The following is a 14,247-nucleotide window of genomic DNA, read 5'->3' as shown; positions in this document are numbered from 1 at the left end:
GACCACCGTTTCAAGAGAGCGCGATCATTCTATCCCTTTTAAGAAGGTTACCTCTGATTGTACCAAAGACCTCGAGGAGGCGAGCAACGAACTCCGTGTTCTCATCGGTTCTCTTCCTGCGGGTGCGCTTGGAAAGTCGGCATTGATCGAAATTTCGACCAGGCGCCATTCTGCAATTGCTCGGCTATGCGCTACTTTTTCTCATATTTGATCTTATACGACTGACACACTCCAAATCCGAACTGCAGTGGTAAGCATATTACTGTCGTCCAAATAAACGAGTATAACTTATCATTTACGTTTAGCGTGGGTCGCCGAGGACGGCCATCGTCTTTCCGTGGGGGCAAATGTTACCGTCCCAGCGCAGGCTACGTCAGCAGATTAAATCATCATATACTTAGTCAGCATCATTATATTCAAAGATCATCTGCCCTACATAGGGCGGCACTTCCTTTGGGCCACCTCATAACTCATTTCAGATGTCTCAAGAGAGTCGAGCCTACTGGATCATATTTTGTGTGTTCTACATACCACTCTCTAACATATAATGAGCTCTTCTGGTTCTCTTGAACATTTGAATATGGGGTTCTCGTTTTTGTTGTACGGAGGCGTGAACTAGGTTATATCGATGCCACAGGCCAGGAGCGGTAAGAAGGATCAGTACCATAGTACTATTCATGGTATTAGGAAACGAACAAGCTTGGCGACTTTTCTTTTAGCAGTAGTGCTCGGGGTCACGTTACACAGTGCTTGAAACGAAAATGAGTGCACGTGTTAATGCCTGTGGCATTTGTTAATCAGGGTCAAAAGGTCAACCTATGTGTAACGCGCGGTAATTGAGGTGATGATTAATACAGTAAGATCAATGAATTAGTAAATTATATAGCCAACGCGCGGTTTAGAAAACATTGAAGCGAAACGCAAAACAAAATTATCGGGTGATGATTATTAATATACAGTAGTTAAGGTCAATGAACTAGTAAGTTATATAGGCAACGCGCGGTTTAAGAAACATTGAAGCGAGATGCAAAACAAAATGATTTATGCACGTGATGCTTCTATAACGGAGAGGTGATGAGTTGGTTCGAAAAAGCCTAAATCATAAGACCAACCTTTGGGCCTCAAGCAGAATTTTGTAGACTCTCAAGCAAAGCGTAGTGATTTTTGAACAACGGTTCTTCCCAATTTCCCAAGCTCATTCGACCTCAGATGAGAATCGTTGGAACTGGCTTCGCAAAGAACCTGCCAAAAAGGCCTGTAGCAGATCTTTTTCTTTCAGATTTGCATACGTAGCATCATGCTCAAGTGAGCGAGTCATGCTAAGAACTTGGCCCACTGCCTAGAAAACCGTAAAATCTTTAGTCGACCCTGCTGCATGTATGATGAAACTTCTGTAGATATGGGAGTCAAAGTCGAATCCTGCCGCCCAATCCGGTGCTGTAATGGTTGTTCACGTATTGCTTTAGCAACCAGAGCGGCTTCATCATCAGTCAGTGTAATTATAACCGAAACTGCAGAAGAAGCCCTTCTTGTGCCGCCCCGACTTTACGGGAAAGAGGAAAGAGCGTGGTGGGAGTAGAAACCGTTTTGATTGAAGCGTTTTCCAAATCGGGTGCATACTAGTAATCTTCATGACAGACGATCGGGCCACCCCACGGCAGCCCCTCAAGAGAATCATATTCAGCATCAGGGGATGTCGCCCTTGATTGATGTATAGGCAACGCGCAGTCCAAGAAAACGAAACGCAAAACGAAATGATTTAGACACATGTGCAGGCTTAATGGGATTTGAAATAGGCAATGCGCGTCAATTACTAACCATGACAGCGAAACGCAGACGAAATGGTTTAGATAGGCTTGCTTAGACCTCCGCAAAGCCCACCAGTGGGCCCAAGGGTTGGGCTTGGGCTTTCATGGGCCTTGCGGAGGTCTAGGCTTGCTTAATAGGGCTTAAAATAGGTAGGCAATGCGCGTTAATCACTAACCGTGACAGCGAAACGCAGATGAAATGGTTTAGATAGGCTTAATAGGGCTTGAGATAGGCAACGCGCGTTAATTGACCATGACAGCGAAACGCAAAACGAAGCGCAAAACATAAAACGAACCGATTTATAGGTGCCGCCTTAATATGGTAGGGTCTATCAATATATGGGTAAAGAGCGGTAATTCAAACGTGTAGTGAGAACAGAAAACCAACAACGCTTTATGTATTGTTGGACATCTGGAAGATCAGTCACAGTAATTGTGCAGGGTATTGATGAATTGAGTACTCAAGTGCTTGAGAATAATGCATCCCGCCCTCTGTTGACCACTTGGGAACCTGCGTTTTTTTGCAGCACCTGAGACACAAAACACGGGTTCGGAACAACACCGAAAAATCCAGAGACATCCAAGAAGTAACTGTATATGTGAAACAAAAAGGGTATCATGAGAATGAAATATATACAATATGAAACATCATTAAAAGAACGTATGTGGGGACTGTGACGTATTGCGTAAAAGAAAGGAAGATCCGGCGGCATTCAAAGGATACTAATAAGCAGGCTCATGAGTCACGGTAATAGTCGTGTGCTGGAACACATGGTCAACAGTAGCCAACTCCACCTCTTCCGGGTTAACGATAGCGTCAGTCGAGCTACCCTGCGCCGCACAAACGGTCGTAAATGGGCCCTTATCCTCGGTACCGTGGTGCGAGTAGATGTTGCCGTATCCCTGCTTCGTCTTGTCGCGGGAGACGTCCTTCGATCGAGTCTCGGACTCCAGTACGATGCTCTTGCGGGTGAGTGTGTATTGGGCGACGTCGCAGGCGCCGGATAGCGTCATCAGGGCACCGGCGACACAGAAGAATGTGATGCTTGGTGAATTGCCGCTGACGGAGGCCATGCGACCGGCGGCGAGGGGCAGGGTGAGGGAGATGTAGACGATTGGGTAGAGGACCATGTATGAGACGACTCGGTTAAGGCGACGGAGACTTTCGGTGTAACTTGCTCCCAGGATCTTGGATTGGGCCATTCTTCGACGGAGTTGGACGAACATGATGGCGTATAAGACGAGGTTCAGGAACTGTGCTGCGAAGATCCAGATGTAGTGAGTGAAGAGGCGGAGGACTGGGTGCTGAGTTGTCATCCAACACTGTTCGGGCGGAATAGTCAGTAATCGGTCACGGATTGTGATTTTAATGGTTTTCAAATTCAGTTGAGCTGTGAAGAACTTACCCATGCAACGGAAGGCATCCAGACGTGTCGACCATAGATTGCGATGGGAATGATGACCAGGATAACACCGAAAACCCACAAACTGATAACGATTGTTGCGAAGATACGGTGACTGATTTGACGACCCAAGCTAACATGCATGAAAGTATGCAATGCGATGGCCAAAACGAACATTCCACTCATAGGGTCGCCGATTTGCAGCCAGATGCCTTGTAAGAAGCATCCCGGATCCTCTGCATGGATTGAGTTCTTGTCGATCCATCGTAAACTGACAATAAACCCAAGTCCCTGAATAAAGTCTGCAATAGCCAAGTTGTACATCAACACCACATATTGATTGTATCCAATGTAGCGCTTGTAATACTTCTTCCAGAAAATAAAGCGGTAGGTGAAAAAGCAAATCAAGGAAAACGTCGAAATGAGCGAAATAAGGGCCAAAGCCCCGATAGCAATTAAACCACGTCGCTGAAGAGCGGGAAGAGGATCAATAATCCATGATCCAGCCGCCGAGTTGGCAGAGTTGGCTGCCACAGATTTGGCCGAGTCGTACTCACGGGCCTTGAGACCGTGGCTGTCGTGGGAATTATCGTCATCCAGCGCCCACTGCACCAGCAAACTCATCATGACCTTCGACATGGTGGGCTGTATGTGTGTGGTTTAAGCGACCGACCCGGGAAGAGACCTTAGGGTAGCAGAAATCCCGGAATGGCAGCCAAGGATCTTTTATGAAAACCCCTCCACGGAAACGGAGTAGTCACACACTGAATCAGAACCAACCCCTGAAGACTGGTTATCAACCCACAGCCCCACTTCCATCTTGCATTCAGGGTAACAAGAACATTCGAGACTGGGACGGACGCGGGAAGGCTGACGGGGTTTCCTGCCCTATCGAACTGGATTCTCAAACTTCTGCCCGCTTTTATTTCTTGTCTTTCTCCACGGCCCCTCTGCTGTGGGTTCTTCAGCCACTAGGGCGCCCACTAGGTCAGCCACTAGCGTCGTGAAAAGCTTGACAATCAAGTGTTTTGGCAAGAAAATTCAAATTCGGCGAGTATGAGTTCGCCGGGCGTATACTCCGTACGGGCCCCCGTATGATCCCCGGCAATGAAAGTCCCAGCAGATCATGTCCATGCAGAAACAAAGGCTGGTACGCTAGGCACCAGAAAAATTCAAAGGCCCAGGTGCTCCGTATGTATCTGGACGCACAGACATCAAGACCCCAAACAATGGGATCGAGGGAAAATAAACTTTGTACAAATGCCATGCAGCCAAGACCATGCCTCGTGGTGTTCACAATTAGTTTCTGGAACTGAAATTTGAGCCACGTTGTGCGTGATCTGCACAATGGTTCAAAACTCGTTAGGAGTGGAGTTCGGAGAAATGCCCTGCCAAGGGAGCTGCGTATTTCACGGGAGATTACAGGCGTATAACTCCTATTCTCTCCATTGTGCTGTTCCGCTTCAAGACTAGCTTGTGTGGGTCCCGGCTTGTTTGCCGACTCAGCGCTCCGGAGGCAAGTGTGATACGCAGCGCTAGCTGAGTCAAGACGTAAACACTTGGTTTTTTCCCTTGGTTTTTTCAATGACGAGGTCTTTTCATTCTTGCGATCGATGTTGGTTATCGTCCTCGCCTTGGCATTGTCGATCGCGATTTATGACGGTTTCTGCGTGCTTGAAATTGAGGTTGTACTCGATAGCTGATTGAGTTTGCAAGGAGAAACATAGCTCTTATTGGGAAGCCTGGACCACGTGGGATTTAGCATTTCAATATTCCAAATTGCATGTCTCAAAGTGTGGTGGCAAACCAGCAAGAGAAGGTGAATAACGAGTTTGCGGACTTAGGCGTTAACGGATAGAATTTTCTTTTGTGGGGAACAAATATGAAGATCACGTCTTCCCCGAAAGGTATGATCTGATCACCTGACAAATATAGGCTAAATAACGATGCATTACATTTATTAAGCCACTGCAATCTATATGCAGTTCTTATTTTATAGCTTATAGGCTAATAGAATCACATTTGCTGTCTTTATATTTAACTTTCAGGCAAAACCCTTATACAGGCTATAATGACCCCTGACCATCCATCTGTCATATCGATAGTGTGGTACGCTTGAAACAAATCTCACCCATATTCCTACTTCATAAAGATCTGCAACTACATTCCATGGTTAAGAATCCGGGTAATCGATTTCACGGCCTCGATACGGTCCCTATACTCCAGCCAAAGACCCATTATCAAGGCCAAAGTTGCAAACCATGGTTCAAAAGCGGGCTATCTACACTACTGGAACCAGCCCACTTCACCTTATCCCAAGCTTTCACGCAACGCTAATTGGCGACTCAAGCATCCAGCCTCATCTCACCCACATCGCGCGCTCCGACATAATCTCTCCGGCAAATTCGAAAAGCTTGGCGGTGGGTCTGTTCTCAAGAATTCATGAAGCTCCTCCCCGATCGCATGGTTCCTGGTGCCTGGTTTCTATTGTCCCCACATCCCGCTGAACACGTTCCAAGGTTGCACGAACTCCCGATTTGGGATTTTGTTTAGCCTTTTGGGGATTCTCTTATCAGCACTTCAGAACTTAAAGCTGCGATGGGGGCCTATCTGAATTGATCCAAAAATCAGTCGAGTTGCTAGCGCTGCTAGTAGCAACTCAATCGACGCGTCCAAATGCGTGGTGTATATATGGGGATCTTGCGCGGCTGGTCCGTGAGGTGTTTGCCACCGGCATATCTTCTTGCGATAAGAGCCGTGGTGATGAATTATTGCGCCTATATGAGCCCAGGTGCGATGCTGAAGACGAGCATTTTTGAGGTGAAATGTCCAAGTCTTGATACCTAAAGTTCAGAGGATCTGATGTGAGACAAAACTTTATAAATCAGGGAATGCGATCAGTGGGGATTCGTCTTCCTTGATGCCTTCTTGTATTGCTCAAGATTAGAGTCAAGCGACCGTGGGTTGAGATATCATCTTGGGCCTCGTTTTCGGCGAGAAGCGAAATATTCAGGGGTGTGATATGATATGGAAATGCAACATAACATGAAAGCAACATGATAGTAACATGATTCCGTGCCCAAAAGCCATAGGCAAAGGAAAAGCAGATCACAACTCAGCTGCATTCTCCCCGTCTATGCCGTTCGCTTTCTCTGCCAACGTAATATAACCAAAAACAAATCCCAAACTCCAAAATCAGGCCACAAACCATCAACAATCTGTATATCAGTATCTTGATGGCATTGCCAAAGCATAAAATCACTCAACCGATAAACCCCCGATGTTCGAACAAGAATATCGATTGGGGGATCAGCGCCCGTATACATTCGCGCCGATAATGTTTCCGCCGTAACACTCGAGCAAGTAAGTCTCCCGCGATAGCATTCTTCCACCGTTCCTCTCACTGCCCTGCTCATCTCTTCATGTGACGTGTATGCGATGCATAGATTGACAGTTCGCTCCGAGTGGCGGGTCATCTCTTCCACCGTTTGTATAGTTTCCCTCAAATCGGCACTCAGGAGGTCCAATCGACCAAGTACTTTGACTGCGAATGAAGGTGATTCTTTTTCCCTTGCTTCCGCTGATTGAATAATCTGGCTTAACTGCCACTTTATTAGTGCCATAAGATCATCGACTTGCTCCTTTGGTCGGTGAAAATTCTCTAGGCTGAAGGCGTATACGGTGATGCACTTCACGCCGGATGAGAAGGCAAGGTGGATTGTCTGATAATGGTAGCAGTCAGTAGTTTGAATTTTTTATGGTTGAGAAAGAGAGAACTCACCCTTTTCAATGCTACTCCTCCGAAAAAATGCCCCTGCGCAACCGGCATCCCGTGGGCTTTTGCGTATCGTCGATTTCCATCCATGATGAATGCGATGTGTGCGGGTATTGCACCCACTTGGAGGCTGTTGATAAGAGTTTCCTCTACGAAACTCGATTCGAGCACTTTTCGTTTATATCTTGAAAACATGGTTCCGACTCGATGATTGACGGACTCAATTTGAGACCTTTGAAAGTAATTTGTCACCGAGCGATCATTTCTAGTCATAAGTGCACTGGGTTTGCGGTGGTTGAACCCGGGCCCTCGGATCAATCCAAGTCCTTAGACACACGTCACAGCGATAAGGTGCAATGTGCGAGGACCTACTCTTAACAGCGACCAAATTGCAACACCCACTCAAGCTGGTACTGCATGATTCTTGCATCAACCATGCATCGTTCCTGTAGCTGAGTTCTCCTTGGTCGCCCATATCTTGATAAGGCGGGTTCGAGCGTTTGCCAGTTCCACAAGGGTGTCACAGCCATGCGCAAGTGGGCTGATATAAGGCAATTTTAGGATTGCGATGTGTCTTGTGGTCGATAGATCGAAAGGATTATTCTATCTCGAACTACCTTGGTTCTTCGTAGAAAGCTATGTGTGTGACGAGGTACAGAGCACGATAAGGGAAGTGTGGGATAATTCCTGTCCAGTCGACCAATGATTAGCCTTCCCTGTGGCTGTCACCAGCCAATTCGTAAATTGTTCCCCGGTATGGCCGTATTTGTAACTTGTAGCACGTTTTTGAGTCCATGAATAGCTCGGTTTATGTCTGCGCGCGGATTATCTCCGGCGGAGGGAGACATGGTTCCCCCGATGCGAAAATGTGCGTGTTTGGCTCCGTCTTGGTATCGGCGCTGCAGTTGCTGCGCAGCAATTCTTCGTTTTCGCGGTTTTCGAGAGGGCGGGAAGGGTAATGACGCGGTAGCGTGGAGGCCTGGGGTTTGACGCTGCTCATTGTTGCCTTGAAGAGCAGATCTCATCAGTAGGAGCTCGGCTGCGGGAAGAGTACAAAAGTCCAGTGATAATGTCGCAGTAAATACTAGCAAAGAGTCAAGATTTCAGAACAGCCACAGATCCAAAACGGGGAAACTTGGAGCCACTCGGGCTCTGATTTGGCAGACAGCTCTGGATATTGATGGAAATCTTGTTGTATCATCGAGGTTAAAAATGAGCATTGGTAGGGATAAATCAAAACACCCGAATTTGCGGTCTGATGCCACTCGGTTCCAAGGTTTCTTCATATCGAGCCCTGGAGGCTGGACAGATACGCCGCCGCCCGAGATTGAAGGCAGCATTGGAATGTTCGCGTATAAATTCAAGGGCAACCCTTGAGAGCTAGACGCGATCACCAGTCCTTGTAATATCCAGATGTCTGAAATTGGAAGGAGTGAGTGGACGCACGTGCGATCTCCCATCTGTACCTCCCATACTAAGAACTCAATGTCCAAAAGTCATATGTGCATAGCATAACCTTGGAAATACTAGCAATCTCCAGCTTCAAATGTTTGGTGATACATTCAAATGTTTTAACTGCCAAAAACGTCGAATTTGTGTACATACTACCTACTGGTCAAGCCCTTGAATAACATCGATATTTCATTGCACTGGTGGCGATATTATATTCAAATGTTCAATGCACAGTTGACTTCAGTGATATATATCTACAGACTAGATGTCTGTTGACATATAGATGGGTCTCTCCAGAGGATCAATATGTATCGCACCTCCAGCTTGAAAGATTTGAACCTCTCATTGAGCATACATGTATTCGAACAATCATTGAAGTTTCGAAGCAAAAAAAAAGAGTATTCATTGCTGAGGGCTTGGCAAAAAATCATCTTTCGTTTGTGGCGCGGCTACTTTATCTGATAGGGATTCTTTTGAGTGCTGATTAGGTTCTAGCTTATATAACCAAGTTTGTGGTCTGTTCTCATAAGCCGGGCTAGCTCAATCGGTAGAGCGTAAGACTCTTAATCTTAAGGTTGCGGGTTCGACCCCCGCGTTCGGTTCTTCTTTGCTTTTTTTTTTTTTTCCTCCTTAGTAATAATAAGATAAGACAAGACAAGACAACTTTGTCCATTTTGGTTTTCTTTTTGTTTTTGATCTTCCATCGATATCTACTCCGTCGGATTGCTTCTGGTTTACTCTTACGAAGGGATTTTATTGTTTTGCGGGAAAAGCATTAGGTTTGCGCGGCTCGATATTGTTCATATCCCCGCCTTGCGCTCTTGTCAATCTTGATTGAACCTTGGAAGTATGGTCATATCTAACGCAAACTGCGAAATCTGATGGGTTTTCGAGACATCAAGTATATACATGGGGTATTTTATTGCTCTGGGCAGAGAAGAAGTTTCGCAATTGATAACCAGGAGCATCTTTCTCGCGCTACTCATGCATCGATATCGACCCAAGATTGCACACATCAAAGCCTTCCCTTCTCAAAGAAAACCGGAACCAAGTTCCGCGGAGAATGGCTGCCTCCGCCGGGCGCCAAGACAGAGGCCGAGAGTCGAGGAGATCGAGGCGTTCGTGTGTTGTTGCTTCGATCGTGACCTGCGGCAGAGCCTGATCTTTGACTTCACCTTGAACGCTTTGCTCTCTCGAAGCGCGTTCTGGGGGAATCACATCCATTCCATCTTGAGAAGCTTCGTATGCATGATGGATCTTCGAGGTCGTCCCTGCTGCCTATAGCAAGTTTATACGGCTCATTGGAAGAGTTTGGCCCCCTGCGACGCGCCAAATTCCTTATAAACCACAAAATCGACTTTTCCGATGTTTCTGAGGGCATGGATGCGAGGATTCGATAGCCAACCCGGAACCTAAACGACGCCAATGCAGATGCTCTTCTTATCGCTGATCAATATCACCAATACCATGCGACCGGTAAAGTTGAAACCGGGTATATGCGTGGTGAAGCTGCTCGCTCCTGGTGTCTTCAGCGGCTCAATCGCCTCTCTGTGAAGCAATGATTCCGATGGATTGGGGGCCTGGAGTGTCGAGTATATTCTCAAATATCAAATTGAGACTTTGAGGTTTTGGAATCATCGCATGCGTTTGGCCGGTGGTTCCTCGTTACAAGATTCATCTCTTGCTCTCTTTTCCATGATAGGAAGGGGATCCTCAGCGACTATTCTTTTGAATTTGCAGGAATCTGTCGACTGTTTGTCCGAGACTGGCATTTCGCCGTCATTGCACCCGCCACAAAGATACCCATCTTCGTTCATATAAGGCGAAGCTCCAGCGGCCACATTTTGCGACCGCCTCTCTTCCTCTTTCTTAAGTGAGTATTCGCGATTCATGGTTGAAGAGACCATTTCAGGCCAGTGCATGTTGACATCGGGATTGGTGAATCTCTCTTGAGTCTCAAAATAGATTTTTAGACTTTGGTAGCCGTCACCTAAACCATTGATAAAGAAGGTGTTCAACATCCATTGCGGGACACGACAGGTGGAGCGGATGGCGTTCAATCGCTTTTGAAGTTGGACAAATTCACGGGCATAATCCTCGACCGAGTCGAAGTCCGTTAATCTCAATTTGCACAGCGTCTTAGTGATTTGAAGTATCGTTAAGCTGTCTTTTTCCGGGCAATATGGAACCCCAGGTTTGAAATGATATTTGGGCTTAGGCTGATAAGTGTCACAGAGTTCTTTGTACATCCTCGCGCAATTATCCGTCGCACGGATACTGATTTGGCGATCCAGGGTCATGGAAATATACCTGCAGATATTGGAATCAAGCGTTTCCCAACCACGGAAATGGGACTCTCGAAGCACAGCGTCAAGAGGGTTCCGGGGCACCGGAAGTTGGTCTTGGCCAGAAACCAGACCCCAGACGCGCCCTAGCTTGCAATGCTCGACCAGGTTCTTGTTCCATATGATGAAAGTTTCAGGGCCTGTCAGCTTCGGACCCCTCAAAAGGGCCAATTTAAATTCCTCCTCATGATGAATCTGATGTTTGAGGCCGATAGGTTGGGTAACCATCTCGGCTTCAGAGGTTTGTTGTCAAGAGATGGGGAAGATTTGCAGGATGAGATGCAGCGTTCTCCCTCTTCTATCTCTGTTTATCGCAGTGCTTTATTGTTTGCCTCACTGACTGGTGCTTGAAGGCAAAGCAACAAAAAACAAACGACAAGAGAAAAGGAAAGAAAACGCAACGAAAAGGGGGACTAGCGCTGTTGGGAATAGCGTGGGCGAAAGTGGGGGTAGTTAACCAATAAGGTTACGGATAGATCTGTAGGAGTGGGTCAAGCCCATTAAAGCCCACGGGAGCCGATTAAAGCCCATGGGAGCCCATTAAAGCCCATAAAACCTTACTAGGCCGCTTTCCTGGCTGCAGACCGATGACTAATGAAGCTACCTCTCTACGGCTAACTTGACTATTTCTTTGATCGCACAATGCAAATAATAGAAACAAAGAGAAGGCGAAATGTCCATTGAAATTGATCGATGATCTTTCCATCCGGGGAATAGCAAGCACAGATTATCAGCCGAGAAGAGGCAAAAGAAATAACGGAGAGGGTTTACTTGCTAGGCAGGATTTTCACGATCCTGGCGTCTTTGCCACTGCAACCCTATATGAGAACATGGTCAGCCGAAAGAAAACAAGACGACACGACAGTCGTTGGATGTATGCGAAAGCACGTGAAGATCATTGACTCACAGGAGTAAACATGCTCGGTAGTGAGCTTTCGAGCCGGATGCCAGCATAACTTCAACTTCTCACCGGGTTGAGTCCTTGAGAAACCAATCTCTATTGCCCGAAGCGTTACATTCTGGCTTTCCTTCTTCTCCTCTGGGACGTTATGCTCGGGATTGGTGAGGGTGATATGTTCGATTCCCCAGATGTAAAGCGTGTTCAGCCATTCAAGTTGGCTGTCATTCTGAAAGAGTGTCTGTGACACAAGCCTGCAGATATAATGCCAGTATGGCAGAGATCTGCTCGGGTCATAAGGAATGCCCAGAGAATGCTGTATGATGTCGTTCATTCTCTCGTGAGAGAGTCTTGAATGAGTTCATTAACAAGCTGACAAAAAATCAGCTACAACTGTACTTACTGGACGACAAAATGCGTGACATCTAAGATGTCGATATCCTTGTATTGATCGGGGAAGACCTCCTCAACTGCTGGTAACGGGGCGGTGGAGGCCGTCATGTTTTGGTTAGCGTCATGCATACTGCCCCGAGGGCTGGTTTGTTGAAAGTCGAGATTGACGCGAGAGTAAAGGACTTGAAAACGCCAGGACGCCGTATCAGAGTAGTTGCAAATGGTAATCTGCCAGTGAAAGGTGGGCGTGGCCTCCGTGGGTGAGGCAACCAAAAAGTTCGCAGCCAAATCACACACCGGCAGGTGCCAGCAGTTTTAGAGCAAGCGGGTGGAGATAAAGCGTACTCCAGATTATCTCAGTCAGGTCGGATCACTTTTCGTCACTTCAATGGGGTCGTTTTTGAGACATGTATGCCAACATATTTTCAAAGCAGATCTTGGCTGATAGCGAAGGTAGTAGTTGAGCGTAAGGAATGATATTGAAGAATCTTCCATTTTGCAAACAAAGTCACAGAGGATCTACCAGCAGGAGGTGATCACAGATGAGGGTTGGATTGAGAAGAAGTAAGAGAGAGAAAAACAAGGTGAGGGAACGCTAATAAAGGCTAAACATGCGAGGAACCATGACACAGACTCTTTAAGGAAGGTTAGAACAATCCACTCCTCATATTAGTCCTCCACGTCTCAAAATACGGCCTGGCCCCTTTTTCTAGATCTTCTAACGTGGGGCTCTGCAGGGATCTCAAATAGCTGTCATCCTCCGCAGCGGTCTCGCTCGGTAGGTGAAGTCTCAGCTTGTTGGCCGTTGTTACAGGATCAACAAAATATTGGAATACCTCCCGGCGAGCATCAGAGTAACTTGTGAGAATATCGTCGGAACGACCTTCGTTCAACACCATGATCAGAGCCTCTGCCAGAGCATCGCCATCTAGAAGACCTGTGTTCAACCCCATAGCACCATATGGCTGCGTGAAAAAATTAGAATCGGATATTGAGTGGATATCTGGAAGCTTACTCACGTTGTTCATATGTGCTGCGTCTCCCGCCAAGACACAGCGACCCTTACGCATGGATGGAACGAGGCGTTGATGAATACGGTATATGGCCTTTGCAGATATCTCGGTTGAGAGAGGTCGTGGACCGGAGACCACTTCGTCATAGAATCCTTGAATTACATCGTCATGGAGCAATTCTTCATCTGATCGCTCGTCTTCCGGGGGTATGGCACACCTCCACAAGCTCTTTTCGCCGAGAACCGGCTCTGTGAGGGGAGTCATGATGGTGTAGTTCTTGGTACCGATGATGAAACAGGTGTGAAAGACTGGATCCACATAATTGCCAAGAACGACGTCTGTGGATATGAGTCTCTCGGGCCATGTATGTCCGAGACACGGCATCCCGACTAACTGCCGAGTTTTTGATCTGCCGCCATCAGCCCCAACCAGATAACAGCCAGCTGCAGATGGGAGATCTTTGTCCTCGAAGTCGATTGTGACCTTGCCATCTTCCTGTTGGATACTGGATAGTTCACTGTTAAACTGGATCGTCACATATCCAGTTTTGAGTGCTTCTTGCAGGAGCAAGTTTGTCAGTTGCGACTGGCGGAGGTTAAGGAGGCCCGACGGGCAGCCTTTGACAGGATCCTTGGGGTCGCAGAGAGGTTGAGCGGCAATTACATCGCCTAGCCTTTTGCCCCCCTTGCCGTCATCGATCGGGAGCGTGCGCCAACATAGTCCCGCGGTCATGAATCCTTCAGCTCGGATGAGGTCGTAAAGTCCCGACTCCTGGAATACCACTTGTGTTGCACCGTAGTACCCAACGGCCCTTGGGTTAGAAGGGATGGTGGACTCCTTCTCGAAAATCCGTACTGGGATTCCTGCCTTTCCCAGGCGATATGCGGTAAAGCATCCGACAGGACCAGCTCCCACTACCAAGACTGGAAGTTTATCTTTGGTCATGACTGTGTGGTAGATCTACAGTGTAGACCTGGGGAAAAGAAGGGAGGAAGAATCCCAGCTCTCTGGTTGAGTATTTCTTCTCAATGGCAGCCTTTGGAAGGGATGGGGAGAAAAGGAAGGAGGAAAGGAGAAAGAAGCTCTCACTTCCCCAGACTACTAAGACTAGCTACACAACACGCGCTGCACTCAGAAGTTAGTATGATTCACTTATCCTG

At 47.2% G+C, this 14,247-nt stretch overlaps 6 protein-coding genes across 6 annotated transcripts; all 6 read right to left on the bottom strand.

Annotated features, from left to right (window-relative positions):
• Positions 1-2,531: 2,531 nt before the first annotated feature.
• On the bottom strand, positions 2,532-3,850 carry N7466_003292 (uncharacterized protein; the record flags this gene model as incomplete). The annotated part of the gene is made up of 2 exons (XM_057162689.1): positions 2,532-3,131; positions 3,215-3,850. The coding sequence occupies 2 exons, from the start codon at positions 3,848-3,850 to the stop codon at positions 2,532-2,534; spliced, it is 1,236 nt and encodes a 411-aa protein (XP_057023804.1).
• A 2,495-nt stretch (positions 3,851-6,345) lies between these two features.
• N7466_003291 (undecaprenyl diphosphate synthase family protein) lies at positions 6,346-7,181 on the bottom strand (the record flags this gene model as incomplete). Its single annotated transcript, XM_057162688.1, has 2 exons — positions 6,346-6,933; positions 6,993-7,181. The coding sequence occupies 2 exons, from the start codon at positions 7,179-7,181 to the stop codon at positions 6,346-6,348; spliced, it is 777 nt and encodes a 258-aa protein (XP_057023803.1).
• A 613-nt stretch (positions 7,182-7,794) lies between these two features.
• N7466_003290 (uncharacterized protein) lies at positions 7,795-7,986 on the bottom strand (the record flags this gene model as incomplete). Its single annotated transcript, XM_057162687.1, has 1 exon — positions 7,795-7,986. The coding sequence occupies one exon, from the start codon at positions 7,984-7,986 to the stop codon at positions 7,795-7,797; it is 192 nt and encodes a 63-aa protein (XP_057023802.1).
• A 2,086-nt stretch (positions 7,987-10,072) lies between these two features.
• On the bottom strand, positions 10,073-11,011 carry N7466_003289 (uncharacterized protein; the record flags this gene model as incomplete). Its single annotated transcript, XM_057162686.1, has 1 exon — positions 10,073-11,011. One exon carries the CDS (start codon positions 11,009-11,011, stop codon positions 10,073-10,075), a length of 939 nt encoding a protein of 312 aa, XP_057023801.1.
• A 546-nt stretch (positions 11,012-11,557) lies between these two features.
• N7466_003288 (uncharacterized protein) lies at positions 11,558-12,182 on the bottom strand (the record flags this gene model as incomplete). Its single annotated transcript, XM_057162685.1, has 3 exons — positions 11,558-11,601; positions 11,691-12,016; positions 12,085-12,182. 3 exons carry the CDS (start codon positions 12,180-12,182, stop codon positions 11,558-11,560), a joined length of 468 nt encoding a protein of 155 aa, XP_057023800.1.
• A 539-nt stretch (positions 12,183-12,721) lies between these two features.
• On the bottom strand, positions 12,722-14,032 carry N7466_003287 (FAD-dependent oxidoreductase; the record flags this gene model as incomplete). Its single annotated transcript, XM_057162684.1, has 2 exons — positions 12,722-13,039; positions 13,094-14,032. The coding sequence occupies 2 exons, from the start codon at positions 14,030-14,032 to the stop codon at positions 12,722-12,724; spliced, it is 1,257 nt and encodes a 418-aa protein (XP_057023799.1).
• Positions 14,033-14,247: the final 215 nt, after the last annotated feature.

This window comes from Penicillium verhagenii (assembly GCF_028828195.1).
Source record: "Penicillium verhagenii strain IBT 33310 chromosome Unknown utg000004l_segment0_segment0, whole genome shotgun sequence".
In the NCBI taxonomy this organism is placed as follows: Eukaryota; Fungi; Ascomycota; class Eurotiomycetes; order Eurotiales; family Aspergillaceae; genus Penicillium; species Penicillium verhagenii.
Note: the sequence above shows the minus strand (reverse complement) of the source record. Positions and strands in the feature narration are given on the sequence as shown.